Source organism: Rhagoletis pomonella, unplaced genomic scaffold, assembly GCF_013731165.1.
Source record: "Rhagoletis pomonella isolate Grant_MI unplaced genomic scaffold, Rhpom_1.0 Rhpom_scaffold_00005, whole genome shotgun sequence".
Taxonomy (NCBI): Eukaryota; Metazoa; Arthropoda; class Insecta; order Diptera; family Tephritidae; genus Rhagoletis; species Rhagoletis pomonella.
Window position 1 is genome coordinate 61,642,719 of NW_023458559.1, and position 17,122 is coordinate 61,659,840.

The following is a 17,122-nucleotide window of genomic DNA, read 5'->3' on the forward strand; positions in this document are numbered from 1 at the left end:
CATGAGCAACTATTCGCGCGCTATCCCGATGTGCTGGCCTTTTTGGTATGTCTTGTTTATGCCGCCACATTGGGGATCGGCGTGAAGGCCACAGCCGTTTTTAACGGCTTGCTGACGCTGGTGAATATTGCTGTTATGATTTTGGTAATTAGTCTGGGCTTTTGGTATGCGGACGCAAGAAATTGGTCTGAGGCAGAAGGCGGTTTCCTGCCTTACGGATTCGGTGGTGTTATTGCCGGTGCCGCCACTTGTTTCTACGCTTTTGTCGGCTTCGATTCCATTGCCACTTCGTCGGAGGAGGCAAAGAACCCTGCTATTTCCATACCGATAGCTACGCTACTCTCGCTCAGCGCTGTTACAGTGGGCTACATATTGGTCTCGGCTGCGCTTACGCTAATGATACCGATACGCGATATAAACCCAGCGGCTTCGTTGCCAGAGGCTTTCGGACAGATGGATCTTTTGTGGGCGAAATATGTGATCTCGATTGGCGCGCTCTGCGGCATGACAACCACACTCTTGGGTTCATTGTTTGCTCTACCGCGCTGCATGTACGCCATGGCATCGGATGGGCTGCTCTTCAGTTGCTTTGGCCGCATCAACGCCACAACGCAGGTGCCAGTTCTCAATCTTATTATTTCTGGCTTTCTAAGCGCCACACTCGCGCTGCTCTTCGATTTGGAGAAGCTCGTCGAATTCATGTCGATTGGCACGCTGCTCGCCTATACCATTGTCTCCGCCAGCGTTATTATACTACGCTATCGACCGCTGGTTAGCCAAGAGAATGCCATCTACGCGCCCGACACACCCGACGAAGATGAGGACGACAATACTTCGCAATTGAGCATCGACACCGCTTCGCCCACCAGCGACTTGATCGAGGGCGCCCTTGCCGGTCGACTGAAGCAGCAATTTCGGTGGCTCGAACCGCTCTTGGGACGCTTTGAACCCGGCTCCGCCGTGTCGGCTGCGGTGCTACTCTTCTCAGTGCTCAGCTTTGCCATTTGCTTTCAACTTGAAGTATCCTGGACGGAGCTGTACACGGGTACATGGTGGGCGCTACTGCTGTACGGCTTTATGATCTTCATTGCGGGCGCCTGTGTCGCTGTCATTGGGGTGCATCACCAGAATACGCGTGGTCTCAACTTCAAAGTGCCGCTCGTCCCATTCGTGCCGGCGCTAAGCATCTTCTGTAATATTGTGCTGATGGTGCACTTGAGTGCGCTCACCTGGCTGCGTTTCTTTATTTGGGTCGCACTAGGCATGCTAATCTATTTCCTGTACGGCATACATCACAGCAAGGAGGGTGAGGTTTGCTCATCCTATTCGATGTTAATGACCTCAACGGAGGCAGGCAAGTCACACTGGGGCGCCACAGGCGGTGGATTTACAACTAGTTTGGGCAGTGGTGGTGGGCGAGCGGATCTGATTAAGAAAACAGTATTTCAGCGTTTTATTGGCAGGAAAATGGACGATAAAAAGCCGATTGTGGAGGAGGACGTGGATGAATTGGACGAAGAGGGACAGACTTAAGTTGATCGGAAGAGAGCGTGCTTTCATTTCGTGTACCTTTTCGAGGGGCCTTTAAACTCTGAACTGATTTCATTTTTTTGCTTTTACTAGCGACCACAAGAACTTGAGTTTTTGGTGTTTTTATTTTTCGGCGAAAAATAATTTCATGAACTTTCGGTGCGCTCAGTGCGGCTGCACTGGATTTTTTTTTTTTTTTTGTTTTACAAAATTTATTACTGCATCCACTGCCTTTGGATCACAAATTTACTAAATTTCAAAAATATATGTACATACATAAATACAGCTTTCTTGGCTGTTTTCATCATTTTCGCCGCATGATTACTCACACCACTGGGAGCGCCCAAGTGCGAATTGTGTTCTTGAGAGTGGCGCATGAGTAATCTTTCCATGACGTATCGGGCGCAACACAGGTTCGAGCTTGTTTAATTTATTGGCTTTGCTGGCGCTTATATTCAATGCCCGCACGAAAGTCCAGAGTAGGAACCACATACACACATACATACATATGAACATACAAGTCTCGACATTATTTGTATGAAGTTTTGCATTTATTTATTTATATCAATTGTCTTTGTGGTTTTCGCAGCGGTTTGGTGATGTAATAATTTAAAAAGAAAAAAGTAATTTAAAAGTATAATTCTAAAATTCTAGTGACCAGCCAATTAGAATTTTATGCATTATACGAGTGTTTACAAAATGATTAACCAGGCTATGTACGATTTTTGCTTTGGTATTTTTAGTATAACTTTTTGGTGTGGATATAATCGTAAAAATTGAAAGATAAAAATAAAACAATCCAAACTAATCCAAAAGTTGAAGCAAATTCTAAACTAACCTTCGTTTAGCAACAATATTTTCGATATTTTGAAGTTTAGGTTTTCCGTTTTACATCATTCTAATTTTTTTTAATGTTATAGTTTTTGATTTTTTTAAAGAAGAAACAGCCCGATTCTCTGCACTTGATAAATTGAAAATCTTTATAATTTGTAAATTTTTTATTATTTATCAAGAATTGGTATTCTAGCACAGAAATCAAAAGCTCTTTTCTTGATAAACTATCAAGATTGAAAATGCTATTTGATTAATAAATCTGTTTCTAACAATGAAATACTCCATGTGCCAGCATTTGAACCTGCGACACACGCAATTATAATCGACATATCCTTACCTACTCGGCTACGGCAGTCAAAAGCTTTTTTGTTTTTAAATTCATATTTTTCATATGTGACAATGAAATCAGTTCCACTCATGTGGAAATCGTAGAGCTTTTTGTTTTATAAATATTGACACAGAATGCGGTTGATAAAAATCTTGATAAAATTTCTTTACAAAAAATTTATCAAGAAAACACAGAATTGGGCGGTAAGAATTCCTTTTCAAAGTTTGTTTTTATCGGTGTGAATACCGCTCTAAAGTTGTTTCGAAAATTTTCAACAAAAAATTTAATGAGTATACTTTTGCCCTAAGTATAAAAAAATATAGTTCCAAGCATAAAAGCACACTGTACCTTAATTTCAAAAACATAAAATTAAAAAATATATATAAAGAAGAGGTGGTAACTATGATTTTTACAGTTTCTAAGGTATTAGAAATGTATGTATGTACATAAGTATGTACGTACATACATATCGCTCATTTACTTCAATAGTGCAATAACTCAAAAAAGCGAAACTCGAGAAAAATGCCTTTAACATTTTGAATTGTAGCGGTCACTTCTGCATACTTAGCTGAATATTTGTATTGTTTTTGCATTATGACACTGTTGAAGTACATAAATGAGCGATCCGTATCTGTGGACTTCTGCAAAAAAAAAAAAAAAAAAAAAAATTGGCGATCTTAGAAATTTTGATTTTAGATGGTGTTATACCTGAATATATATATGAACTTTCTCAAATAAATTTAGTACGTTTTTTTAATTTTTTTTTAAAGGTATCACAAATCACAAATTTGATGAGAGAATAGTACTTTAAATACTACATACACTGGCGATATTAAATTGAGGTAATGGCTATATGTTTTTTTAATATTCGCGGTGTTTTTCAAATTGAAATTTTTTAAATTTTTTTTATGAAAATATTATTGATTCTTTAACCACAACCGTAGAAATCAATGCTTCAAACTTTATATAAAGAATTAAAAGAATTTTCTTCAAGGTTTTGAACTTTTTAATGGAAATTTTTAGAAAATGTTTGGGTATGCGGTTGAAAAATTGCGCGAATTAAAAAAAATTGTTGCACTATTTTCCATAGAATCATAAATTTTGTGTATAGAAAATTAAAAATAAAACCGCAAAAACCGTCAGAAAAAGTTTGTAGATTGTATACTAGGGTGGTCCAAAAATGCATGTGAAAAAGTAAAGTCGGAATTTTTATGCTCTCAACCCCTAGGATAGTTCTATACCGAAAAAATATTCCCATATTTTGTTATTTTGAAATCAAAAAATATTTAGAGGTCGCTCAAAACACCCAAAGTTTTTCATTTATCTTATATGGGGAAAAAACAACTTTTCGTAGAAATGGTATAGAATTATAAAAAATCATAATTTTTCTATTGGAAGAAGGTTCCCAGTAATAATACCCAATTGTTTATTTAACCATTTTTTCATCGCAACTATTTTATTATATAGGTCCGCCAAAAACCCTCAAAAAGCCCGAAAAATGCAAACGGGAGACCAATAGAACAGCATTAGTAATTGAGTATTAATATTGAAAAACTCCTGAAGAGAACCAGAGTTTTCCGATCGAAAAATATTGATTTTCAAGAATTCTATACCATTTCTACGAAAAGTTTTTTTCCCCCATATAAAAATACATGGAAAACTTTGAGCGCTTTGAGCGACCTCTAAATATTTTTTGATTTCAAAATAAAAAAATGGGGTTATACTTTTTTTCGATATAGCGCAATCCTAGGGGGTGAGAGCATTACCATTCCGACTTTACTGTTTTTGGACCACCCTATTGCATATCCAAAAATTTTATAAAAAAAATTGAGACTGAAAAATTAGAAATTTTTATGATACGCGTAGTTTGTTGAATTTTTAATAAATTTCAAAGTTTTGCCTAAAGCATAAAAAAATTTATTTAAAAAATTATTTAATCATTGATATTTAAAATAATAACCATTCACACAGTTTTGATCGCTAGTGTGTTTACTTTGAATAGGAACCCAACGAAATAATACTTTGCAGAAAAAAGGGTCCAACAGGACTTAATCTATTCCTTAAAATTTCCACAGATACATACGTGTATGAAACGATGCTAGAAACGAACTTTTGCTAGAAACGAACTTTTAAAACTAAAAGAAATATACGGGAATTCATCTAAACCCGTAAATGCCTCGTAATCGCGGCCACCGCGTAAATAAAACGGTTTACCATACACAATTAAGCAAGTTTACGTGGTTACGAGGCATTTACGCGTTTTGATGAACTGACTTCATATGGATTAAAATAAAACCCGGATTTGGAAACCAAAATTTTCCGTTAAGTTAAAAGTTTGCAAAATATTTTGGGGTACAAAAAATAACTCGACTAATGGTTTTTTTCCTTTTCACAGCCAAAAACAAATTTTTTAGCATTTTTTCGCTTGAAATTGTAAAGGTCATAGTTAAAGCCGTTTATTTTTTTTCAGGTCAAAACAAACTATGTATAAAGATTTAAAACAAAAAAATTAATTTGTATTTTATGTCACTGAAATGTGTACAATACATGCATACAAATACATGTATTTTCTCAAAAACAACGGTAAAATTGTCTACACTTTAGCCAATATTTGTCTTACAAAACAGCAAATAAAAATAAATAAAGGAAAAACACTGCGTTGTTAAGAGGAAAATATTTGCGATTTGCTAAACAACCTAAATCGGACCGACAAGCGTGCAGAGTTGACTATATTTTTCGAAAGAAAAAAACATGTAGAAAAAGAAATTAACAAATTTTTTATCAAATAAATCAAATACAATTTTTTATGTGAAACTAAATTATGGGCTTTTAAAAATATCAAATACTTTGTTTCATAATCAATATCACCATAGCGATTTGCAAATATTTTTCTCTGTATTTACTCGCACAATAAATATAATAAATATGTAAATAATACATGCAAGTAAATATGTATTAAATTACATACATAATAATGTAGTTGTCAACGCAAAAACTAGCATACAATAAAACATTCATATACATATATACATACAAACATGCCTGTGTAAAGACCTATTATCTTTAAATATATTAATAAACTAAAGTATTAAATACATATGTATATTTAGCTAAATGTGTAATGATTAGTAATTATTTATTGCTTTCTTTTATGGAATTTATGAACAAATGTAACCAGCAACAATTACTAAACAAATTTAAGCATAAACAAAAAATACACACACGTACATAGACACAAATATACATTTGGGAAATAAAGAATGCAGTGAACGGAAGTGAATCTTTATTTCTTTAGAACTCCTTGGAAAGTACTGTGGAAATCAAACTCATAAAAGACTTGAAGGAACTTTTGCGTATTATATTCGCAAAAATAGTAAAACTACGTTTTTAGTTTTTCACTCTGACGTCAGGATTTTTCTTAAAAGGACTTTGGAAAAATTAAAAAAATGTGATTAATTGGGTGATGTTGGTTTGACGTTTTTTAATTCCATATACTTATATAGCAGAGAACAGAACTAAAATTTGAAATAAAGTCAAACACAGGATGTCCCTACTGTATTCCAGAAAGAAAAATTTGTTTGATAAAAATGTTCAAAAAATGGTAACTTTTAATGGAATGAATAGAAAATTTATGTAAAAATAAGTTATGTTTTATTATTTTTCTTTTTGTACCTTTTGAAGTAATGCGGTTTTCAAAAATGCTTAAAATGTTGTTTTTTTAATTTTTTCCAGTGCCATCATATCTGCACGCTTCTTTCGATTTTCAAAAATGAGGTGTGAGATCAAAACGTTTGACCTGTAGATAATAAAGTTATTTTTTTTTAAGAGTTGCCATCAGTTAAAATAATAAATTCAAATTATTTATAAGTTAAATTAATTAATAAAAGTTGGCTCTCAATCGAAATGGGTATGGAAAGGGTATATTTCTTAACTACATGGAGGGTTGCCACCTGTTTCAAAAAATTAATTCTATTTAAATTAATGGAATTAGGTATTGGAATGGACAGGTATCACCATAAGGGAGAAAGACGAAATAGGTGTAAGAAGGTTTTAGTTTGCAAATATATTTAAGTGGATTGCCACCTATTTGCTAAATCAAATATAATTTAACTAAAATAACATTTGTCAAACGAAATGCTTACGACGTCCTCAATTTCACTTAGAAACACGTTTTCATAAAAGTCCGTTCATAATTATATTTATGCCCATATTTTATATGAGAGGGAAGCACTGTGCGTCAGGGAGAAAAACCACACTTGGCCCATAGTTTCGTGAGTATATTGATTGTTTCGTGTGTTTCAAAATGTTTTGGTTTTTATCGTACGGTATAAGCTATTTAAATTAGATTGAGTAAGTGGTTATTTTCTATAAGGTACATATCGCACACGATATTCAAAACATCAGGTCAGCGGATCACGAAAAACCAATATAAAATGTACGTTGTTTGGTTAGGCGGTCCAACTTTTTTAACCGACTTCCAAAAAAGGAGGAGGTTATCAGTTCGTCGGAATATTTTTTTTTTTTTTTTTTTTATGTATGTTACCGCATAACTTTGCACCACGTCAACCGATTTCAATAATTCTGTTTGCAAGGGTACTGTCTCAGAGGTGGCCCCATACTAATTTGGTTTAGATACGATCATTGGGTCATGAAATATATAGATATATATATATTCTTTTTGAAGTCGGTTTTTTTTTTGCTAAAAATTACTCTATCATTGCATTCAGCGCTGATGCCCCTGTCAGTTCGTCATTAACCGCCATCGATTCGGCACTTCTTTGCTCGCTATGCTCCAGCTGAGTTAAACACATCAAAAAAGTATGGGGATACCTTATCGAAGTGGTCTAACTCTTTATATGGTATTCTTTCTATGCAGATATTAGACAAGTTTTACTATTCCAAATTTTTTTGCGTCGCCACTCTTCTTTTTGCCACTCTCTAATGGTGTTTTCGTTTCTACTAAAAATTGTAACCTTTACGTGTTCGATTCTAAAATAAAGGCAAACTGGTGAGAAAATTCTGTCTACGTTTCTTAAAATTTCACATTCTAGTAAGGCAAAAAAGGCACTTTCCCTGCCCTTTGCAATTTTGAAGAGGGCTATTATGCTTGCATTCGAAAACGCTACGCATTTTACTTCTGTAGGGCTTATGTCGGTATAGATTTGCTAATATTAGACTAAAGCTCTAAGCTAAGCCTTTCAAACGTTCAGCGATTTTCAGACTTTTCGCGATCTATTCGGCTGTAAGTTTTATATCACGGTTTTAAAGCTGAAATCCACAACACCGGAAAGGCTTGTTATGGCTCATGATTTTTACAATTTAGGCTTTTAATATTTAGAACAAGAAAGAAGGAACGTCAAAACTAAATATTTTAAAACTATTTTTCATACAGATTGATAAAAAATATTCCGACGAATTCATACCCTCCTTGTTTTTTTGAAGTCGATTAAAAAAAGTGAAATTATTTGTTTTTTGTTTTCGGGAACCGTAACGGTTATGATCTTTATAATAGAAATGATAATTTAGCCATTAAAATTGGATTTTTGTTTTTCCGATCAAATTTAACTTTTTTAAGAGTTTTATAACGATTAAATTTGAACAAAAAAAAAATAAAAAAACCAAATGTAACGATTATTCTTGATCGAAAAAATTAAAATAAAAAAGTAAGGATTTTGAAATGATCTAGAAATAAAGGTCTGGATATTGAACGGTTATTTTCAGTCCCTTTTTTATCGAGACTTTTGTAAGATTTTTTAAAGGATTTTCGTTTTTTTTTTAGCCTTTGCTTGTACAACAGTACAATGAATAGTTGCAGTTGTCTCTGATTCTATGCAAGATCTTGGGAGTAGGTTAGGTTAAGTTAAGCTAATCTGGCCGGCGTGAGCCGTACATAGACCGGTAGGTCCTTAGCGTTGCGCAACAAAGGATGTCAACGTTTTTTTTGCGAATTTAAGTAGAAATTTCAGCCCTACTTTTGAGAAGTCCTCAAACTTCTCGAATTAGTAGGGTGAAAGACATCGGCAGAGAAGATGCTCCAAGGATTCCATGGTATCCCGAATGACACTTCCTGCACCTGTCCTCGCTAGTGATACCCATTTTTTAGGGCATGAGCAGCCACCAGGATATTCCCGTAAGCAATCCGGTAACAACTCTGCAGTCTTTCTTTGACAGTTGTAAGAAGAAACGAGTATAGTTGCATCCGCCGTTTTCGTACATAGACTTGTGGCGTTCTTGGCAGTCTCATCTGCTATTTCATTACCCTCTATTCGCTTGTGGCCGGGCACCCAATAGATATTCCGCCTTCTGTCGGCGGCTAACCTGTCAATAATGGCTTGCCGGCTGCGAAGGACGTTTATGGATGAAATACTATACGAGGTAACTGGCTTAATTTCCGCCTGAATATCTACGTATAGGTTAACTTTTAAATTGATTGTCGTTTCGGTGTAGGCCAGCTCTGCTGCTATCCCCATTGCGAAAACGTCTCCTTGAAATATGCTGCAATGGTCACGTAACCTTACTGCCTGCCTGACGTTCGGTTCTCGGTAGTAAATCCCGGCACCCACTCCCGTTGAAAATATTTAGGGGTCTACGGCTAGATTTCATTCCCTTACGTTATCCATCCTCCTCAATCGTTGTGCGAAACCTCCGTTCCCACTTAAAGCTAGGCTGCCTGTGTTTCCTGCCCCAATTGAGCTGTGCCTAAAGGCTCTGAAATTGAATTCCGCTATGGCCGTCAATCTACCTGCAATGGACGGTAAATTGAGGACAATTTCAAGAGAATTCGTTGGAGTGGACTTCAGCGCTCCCGTGATGCAAAGCGCCGCGAGTCACTGAACCTTCTCCATTGGCCCGAGATATGATGACTTTTTCGGGGCATACCACAACACCAAAGCGCCAGTATTGGTCTGACTATTGCTGTGTAGCACCAATGCGTCAGAGCAGGTGACGGACCCCAAGTGACTCCCAGCATTCTTTTGCATGCATAAAGGGTGTTACTGGCCTTCTTTACCCTTTTATCAACATTGCACTTCCACAACAGCTGACTGTCCAAGTATACTCCCAAATAATTTGTGTGGTCTTCAATTGACAGCTCGGTGCCACCTAGCCTGGGGGTCTACACACTGGGACCTTATATCTTCATGTTAAGAGTATAAGGTCAGTTTTGTCTGCATCAACCCCTAACCACGCTCGAGATGCCCATTGACCAATGACTTTAAAGGCGCTATTCATTACATTACTGATAGTATCTAGGTACTTCCCTGTTACTACTACGGCTATGGCGTCTGCATACGCCACTAGCTTGGGCGCTTTCCCCTCGAATTCCTTTAGTAATTTGTTGACCGTTAGTAGCCAGATTAGGGGGTGAGAGTACATCACCTTGCGGTGTGCCTCTGCATGCCCGTCTGGTTACCCTAGCGACGTTCCACTCCGCTCTTATTTTCCTGTAGCCTAAAAAGCTTTTAATCCACAGCGAAACAGAAGGTTCTGCGCCTATTGATTCGATGCGATCTTGGGAGTAATGGATATCCAAATTTATGGAGACTTGACATTCCCAAACAAATCTTGAACTGCATAAAATATAAAGCTTATGTAGGCTTGACTGTGTGGAAAGTACAGCAGATAATGCTACGGCAAAAGCAAGGGCATCTTCGAACACAACGAAAGTCTCAAATGGAGAAGGATCTAACTCCGGTTGAACAATTGGAGTGATTTGCAGAGTAGAATAACGAAATTTTTTTTGGTTTCAAACGACGAAAGGGATATGTACTTATGTGTTTAGGCGCGACTACTAACACCAAGCGCCTAAATGCATGTTATGTACTGCTGCATATGCAAAAATTTCCTTCATTAAATTTATGAAAATTTTCCACATGCACTTCTCAACTGCCATATAATAACATATAAAAGTTATAATTTGAAGACACTTCAAAGTATGCTCGGCCTAGTCTGAAGCATCCTCCATACAATGCTTTCGGACCTTTTTGTGGACTTTGCATGGCTTACAACTAAGCAGACGTGGTAATAGATGATTACAATTGGCTACAGTGCCTACCCACCATTTTTTGATCAAGTAAATATTTTTTTTATACATATATGCAAACATACCGGTCTCCCCTCTCACTGAGTTATTCAATATGTATACATCCAATTTTTTTTTGTATAAAACCATCGATACCAACTACGATTCTTTTGCACAGCATTCAGCCTGTTCTATTTTGAAGAAGATTCCAATTTTCGGTGAAATCTCTGCTTAGAAAGCTAATTTGTTTATATTGTTAAAAAAAAATTTTTTTATGTAATCAATCTAGCTTGGTCCTTGAATCCCCCGCTTGAATAGAGAACGACCTCTATGAACAAGAGAGTATTTTCTATGGACATAAATACAGGTGAATAACAGCACTCTAATTCCACAAATTGCTTTATTTATTTATTTACTTAGCATTTATTCAATTCAATAAATGGAGAATTTCTACGCTACACTTAAGCATTTGTCTCTGTATGGACATCATTAATTTTGTTTTTGTGCAAATTTCTATAATAACGCAGCGAGTTTTCGCAAATCGAACAAAGTATATGTGCACAAGTGTTCAAAAGAGTCAACAAACCCGTCCAGATGGCCAACAGTGGATCCTTGGGTTGCGGTGAAAGGACATTTCGCTTTGCTCGAATAACACAGCAGGACAAAAAGTCTGAGCAACAAGGTATTCACAGGAAATTTGCAATTTTTATGCAAAAATTCTAACAAAGAATCGGGTAGTGCACGAACGATTTGCATGGAATACAGTGCTTGTGAAAATTGTGCAGACAGCAAGGTGAATAGTGCATCGTAGCGGCATTTTCATTATGAACGTTGTTCGATAGTTTGTCTCTGTCGCTGCCTAATGCGCCAACAAAGCCATTGCAATTGCTTTGAAGTTCCAACAGATGTAACAGTTTCCTTAGAAAAATCACAACAACAAAATCTTGTAACTACATAGAAATTTGTATCTATGTGCGCGTCACGCCTGGTGTGGCAAGGCCATGGTTACTCGGCCCCATGCTGGCAACGACAATGACATTCCGCCTGCTGTTGGCTGCCTGTTGCTTTGACACACTGACGCGCACAAATTATTTAGCTGGTTGGTTGGTTGGATGTTGCAGTTAATAGATTGTCGACTCGGTTGGTTGCCTCCACGAACTTATTAACTAAGTATTTCCCATTATAACTAACTACACACACACCCATACAGGGTGGTCCATATAGTGTTTTTTTTTCAATTTATATGTTATTCTGACAGTGACAGCTCTTTCCCGATGGAAATATTGAGAGAAAATCATCTTCTTGATTGGCTCTGTAACCGCCTGAGCGATTTTGGCCGAGTCCAACAAAGCACGCTAGTCATTTCTCTTCTGTGCCAACTGACACCAATTGAAAAACGTTAGGAAATAATGCAAACTTATTGCACAACGATTTTGCTCTAAAAATCATATTTTCTGACGAAGTACATTTTCATCTCGATGGCTATATTCACAAATAAAACTGCCGCATCCGGGGATAGGAATATTCGCATGTGATCGTCGAGAAGTCAATGCATCCTGAGAGAGTGACAGTTTGGTGCGGATTTTGAAGAGGTGGCAACGTTGGCCGATATTTTTTTAATGCCGCCGGAAACGCCATTTCGGTCAACGCTACAGAGGCATGATGAACAATTTTTTAAGCCGAAAATGGAAGATATGGACTGGGAAGATCTTTGGTTTTAGCAGGATGGTGCGCCATGTTAGAATTTTTTGTGGGGTGTCGTTAAGAACCGATGTTATGCGAACAATCTTTTAACAATTCAGGCCTTTGAAGCTAACATTCGTGAGATAGATTCAAAAACCGTAACTAAGGTCTTGGAAAACTGTGTTAAACATATGCGCTACTTGTTTTGTGCGTGGTTCCGTTCATGCGAAGCCAGCCGAGGCAGACATATGAATGAGATCGTGTTCCATAAATAATGGGAATGTCTGCTATTTGGAATAAACGAAAAATATACAATTCATTTTTTGAATATAAAAAAAAAACAATATATGGCCACCCTTTATATACCTAGTAAAGTAGTAACATTTGTTGTTGCGCTTCTTAAGGTAAGTGTAAAATACACGCACTTTCCTTGTGTTCTACAATCGAACTTGTGTACCATAACCGACAGCAGTAACATCATCAGGAAGCAGGTGGTTCCTGTGTCTTGACGTACAGCCATACATACAAAAGGATGCCTATTCAGATGCAAAAAAACAACAACAATTTCTTATCTGATATACGAATACAGTTCCACTTATGCTATGCAACACCAACTACAACGGCTAAATGAAAATGAGAATCAAATTGAAATCTAATTTTATAGCAACCGCTGTTGTCTTCTACAAGGAGCCGTCGTCCTCTTGCTTGACTGCTTGACACAGCGCGCCATGGCGCTGACTGTGAGTTTGTCAATGTGGCAAAATACCGAAAAGGTTTGAGGCAACAGCTGCTTGACTAGATTCGTAGAAAAATATAGCAACAAAAAAAAACGCTGTAGTCATTTAGGATATGGCAAGTAAATAAAGGATATTACTGTACGTTTTGTGTAGTTTAGTGGTACGAGCAAAGTGAAAATAAAAGCAGTGAATAGTAATAATAGATTGGCGCTTACACACATGTTAGTGTTTGGCCGAGCTTCTCCTCCGACTTGTGGCGTGCGCCTTGATGTTGTCACACAAATCGGAGGGACCTACAGTTTTACGCCGACTCCGAACGGCGATTGTATTTTTATGAGAAGCTGTTTTTCATGGCAGAAATACACTCGGAGTTTTGCCATTGCCTGCCGGGAGGCGACCGCTGTTAAGAAAAAACCTTTTTTCGAAATTTTTCGCGATGTTGCTTTGACCAGGGCTTGAACCCAGGCGCTGCAGAGTGGAAGCGCGCACTGCTTACCACAACGCCAGCGAGACCGCGGCTGAGTATACTTGGAATAAATATTTACTCCTCAAATGCATGGCAAGGTGTTTAATGATTTGTTTATTAGCTTAAGGATTATAGAGAAATCACGTTATGGGCGTTTCAGACATATATATACCGAGCCTACTAGCTCAGTTTCGCAGTTATCAATAGCATAGAGTTTTATGGGCTTGAAATCAAATGGTTGTTGAAAGTTGCGTAATTTCAGTGAATATTAAGCGAACGGCGATATTTATGTAGCTAATCGTTGAAGGTATCTAAAATAAACTTCAAATTGGATATTTGTATTTGTAATTTGTAGATTTCCGAACGTTTGCTGAAGAGTTGAGCCCAAATCTCAGTTATCCCGATCGATTACTTATAATTTTGTTTCGCCTATTTTTCATTCATGCCTACAACATGCCCCAAATCGTATTGCTCTGCGCTTAACTATGTCCATGTCGAGGATAAGCTCGTACAGTTCCTCATTCCATCTTCTTCGGTACCTATGTATATTGCCTAAGCAAACATCAGCATGGACTTCTCATAGAACAGTTTATTCGACATAGTCCATGTTTCTGCACCATATAAAAGAAAAGGTGATGATTTTTTCGTTGAAAAAGTACTCTACTTTTTAATTTGACTATATAGGCTGCGTTTCTTTATACATTCCGGATAATATTATTTCACAGCCGGAATAAACTGACGGCGCTTGAAATATACGTTAGCATATCATCAGGAACGTTCTAAAGAATAAGTAAACAAAAAAGTTTATTCCAAACGATCAGAATGAATAAACAAATGCAGCCATAGACTACTTCACTACTTCAAAGTAACAACTGCGAAAGTTCTTTGTGTTTTCCTTGGAGATAGGTACTGTGTTTTGTACACTGCTAGAAAAATCTCTTCTGCTTCCGTATAAAAGCTGGCAAATGCAGCGCTTCTAGCCCTGGTGTTGAGACTGACCATTTCAATATCGCCTGCTAAACCTCAGATTGAAGAAGTCGCAAGAAACTGAGTCGCCTTGTCCAAAACCGCTGGAATTGCGCGGAGAGTTCCTTCCCAATTTGGACGACGTTAAAAGATGTGGTCAACGTCACTCTACATAACCGTATTAGTTTATTTAGACATTGCGTCGACGAGGCAGCTTCTCTTCGCGCTGTTAAAACCGGCTTTAAAATCGACAAGGAGTTGGTGTGTGTCGAAGGTATTTTCCAGGATTTAACGCACTATGAAAATATAATAAGTGTAAGACTTATCGGATCTAACCTTTTTGGTTAGTCTTAATATTGCTGCAATATGTATTGCTTTGGGTTCATCAAACACGTCACCTATGGCCGCCATTCAAAAGCGTGCGTGTCTAAAGTCTTCTCTGGAGGTCTTTTTTACCAGATTTCCTCCTTCGTCTTTGCATAAAGCAGTTCCGATCTCGAATACATTTGATTGTTGCTTTATTTTCTGACAAAATTTTTGCATCGGAAAAGGTCTTTTGGCGCCCTTCCCCTCTTCCAGTACCTCTTAAGTGCAGTATGGCTTTATATTTTACGGGTTTCTCACAGAAAAAAATTTTTCAACTTGATTACTTAATTACATTCTTATAGAAGAATTTTGTGGAAAACGCGTGTCCCTCAGAAAAAGTAATAAGGGCCCATGAAGACAAAGATCGACGGACAGACTTTCATCAGTTTGAATTCTTCTTGGGTTGTTTACACCCTTGAAACCATTACGTGGAATTTGTCATGAACTTCTGATATTTTTCAAACCCACGTTGGCTCTAAAAAATATCTCACAAACTTTTGACTCCCCCTATGCTGAATTGGTCAAAAGAATATTGTGATTTTTCACACTTCATAAGACTCGGGGTCGGTAATCACGGATCTGAAGTCAGTTCTTAGAAATTCAAAATAGCAGATACAATATGGCGGATGTATTTTTTTTTGAAGTATCAGAAAGGTTCTTTGAGTGGCTGATTACAAAACTGAAATCAGTTTTTAAAAATTCAAAACGTCGGATCTAATAAAGATCCATTTGCCATATTGTATCCGCCATTTTGAATTTTTAAAAACTGCATAGGTCTTGTTAAGCGTCGCTTTTTCAAATGGAATCCACAAAAGACTTGATCTAGAAAAACGAAAAAAACGGGTATTTTTGTCTCTAAATAATTTCTGCAATTTTTCATGGGTGTAAAAGAAAGTTAAATTTTGTCGGACGGTGTAATCGAAGCAAACGACTATAGCAGAAGTGAGGTTGCCTTTATAAAATCTACTTTGTGAAAATTCTATTGTTTTTTTCTTGGTTTTTTAATGCATTATTTTTGCATCATTTCCTTAAACCGCAAGGAAATCTGTAAACTAAATAAACACGATAAACTAAAATAATAAAACTTAAGTGGGACCTAAGTTGGCGAAAAAAAAAAATATACATATATATATATAAATATTGTTGCATTGCTGCAAACTGTGACAAAAGGTGAATGGGTACTTCAAAAAATGCAGCACTCAAATGAATATTTTGCATGACGAGTATTTTTATTTTTTTTTTGCAGAGCAACGTAAAGAGAAGGAAATACTTGTAATATATTAAACAGGACCACCGCCGACCGGCAAATAGCACTTGAATGCGAAATATGAGGCAAGGTTAAGAGGACGCTGTCTACCCTAGAATGGAATTTGAGAGCATTCAGAAAGTAAGAAATCTGCATATGTACAGTGCACGCACTGGGAGTGAGTGTAGGAGTAATTGTTGTTGACATCTGCCTGCTGCTAAACGAGCGTTCGAGTAGGCACTTGAAGAGCCAAAAGAACTACACACATAGCGGCTGAATGCCAGACGTGCTGCTGATTGACGACGGCAAGGCCGGCTGGCCGGCTGGCTGGCTGGCTGGTGGCACTTCGCAACAATTGCCAAAATGGACTTTAAACAACGCCACAAAAGGCACATACATACATAACAAGAGCAAAGCGAAGAACGCTCGAGCGACTCAAGTGCGAGGATTGTGGTGTCGGACGGAGGCTGACGCAGTCTGCATTTGTGTTTATAGTACAAACATCCATATGCGCGCCTAAGTGTTGTTAAGCGCTGGCTAAGCACGTGTACTCTAGGGGCGTGTATTAGTTTTACTTAGTTTACTCAGGACGGACTAACCCCCGAAATCCGCTTAAAACGAGTAGTAAGTAAAATGTATACATATTTGCTTATTTAATGCCTGTTTGTTGTATGGGCATTTTTAAAGAGGTGACAATGGACGACGCGTGCGAGAAGAAAGAACAGCAAAATTATGAGGTATTCAGAAGATGAGCTGAGCAGACGGAAGATGGTTTTGGATTACCCAACGGCATGCAAATGCTATGGACACGCGCTCAAAAGTCACCAGCAGCCAATGTGTTAACGATCAGATTCCCAATTTATTTATTTTTTTTTTCAGTTTTAATTTTTTCTTGGCGTAAAATATGATGTCCAAACAACAAAGGACGCGTGGTAGCAAATACATA

General features: G+C 37.2%; 1 protein-coding gene across 1 annotated transcript in view; it reads left to right on the plus strand.

Moving 5' to 3' along the window:
- Positions 1-2,415, plus strand: part of LOC118740169 (cationic amino acid transporter 4-like) — a 2,623-nt gene extending 208 nt beyond the window's left edge. Inside the window, exon 2 of the mRNA XM_036471665.1 lies at positions 7-2,415. Coding sequence (XP_036327558.1) covers positions 7-1,533 — 1,527 coding nt within the window. The 3' untranslated portion in view covers positions 1,534-2,415. The remainder of the gene's footprint in view (positions 1-6) is intronic.
- The last annotated feature ends 14,707 nt before the right edge of the window (positions 2,416-17,122 follow it).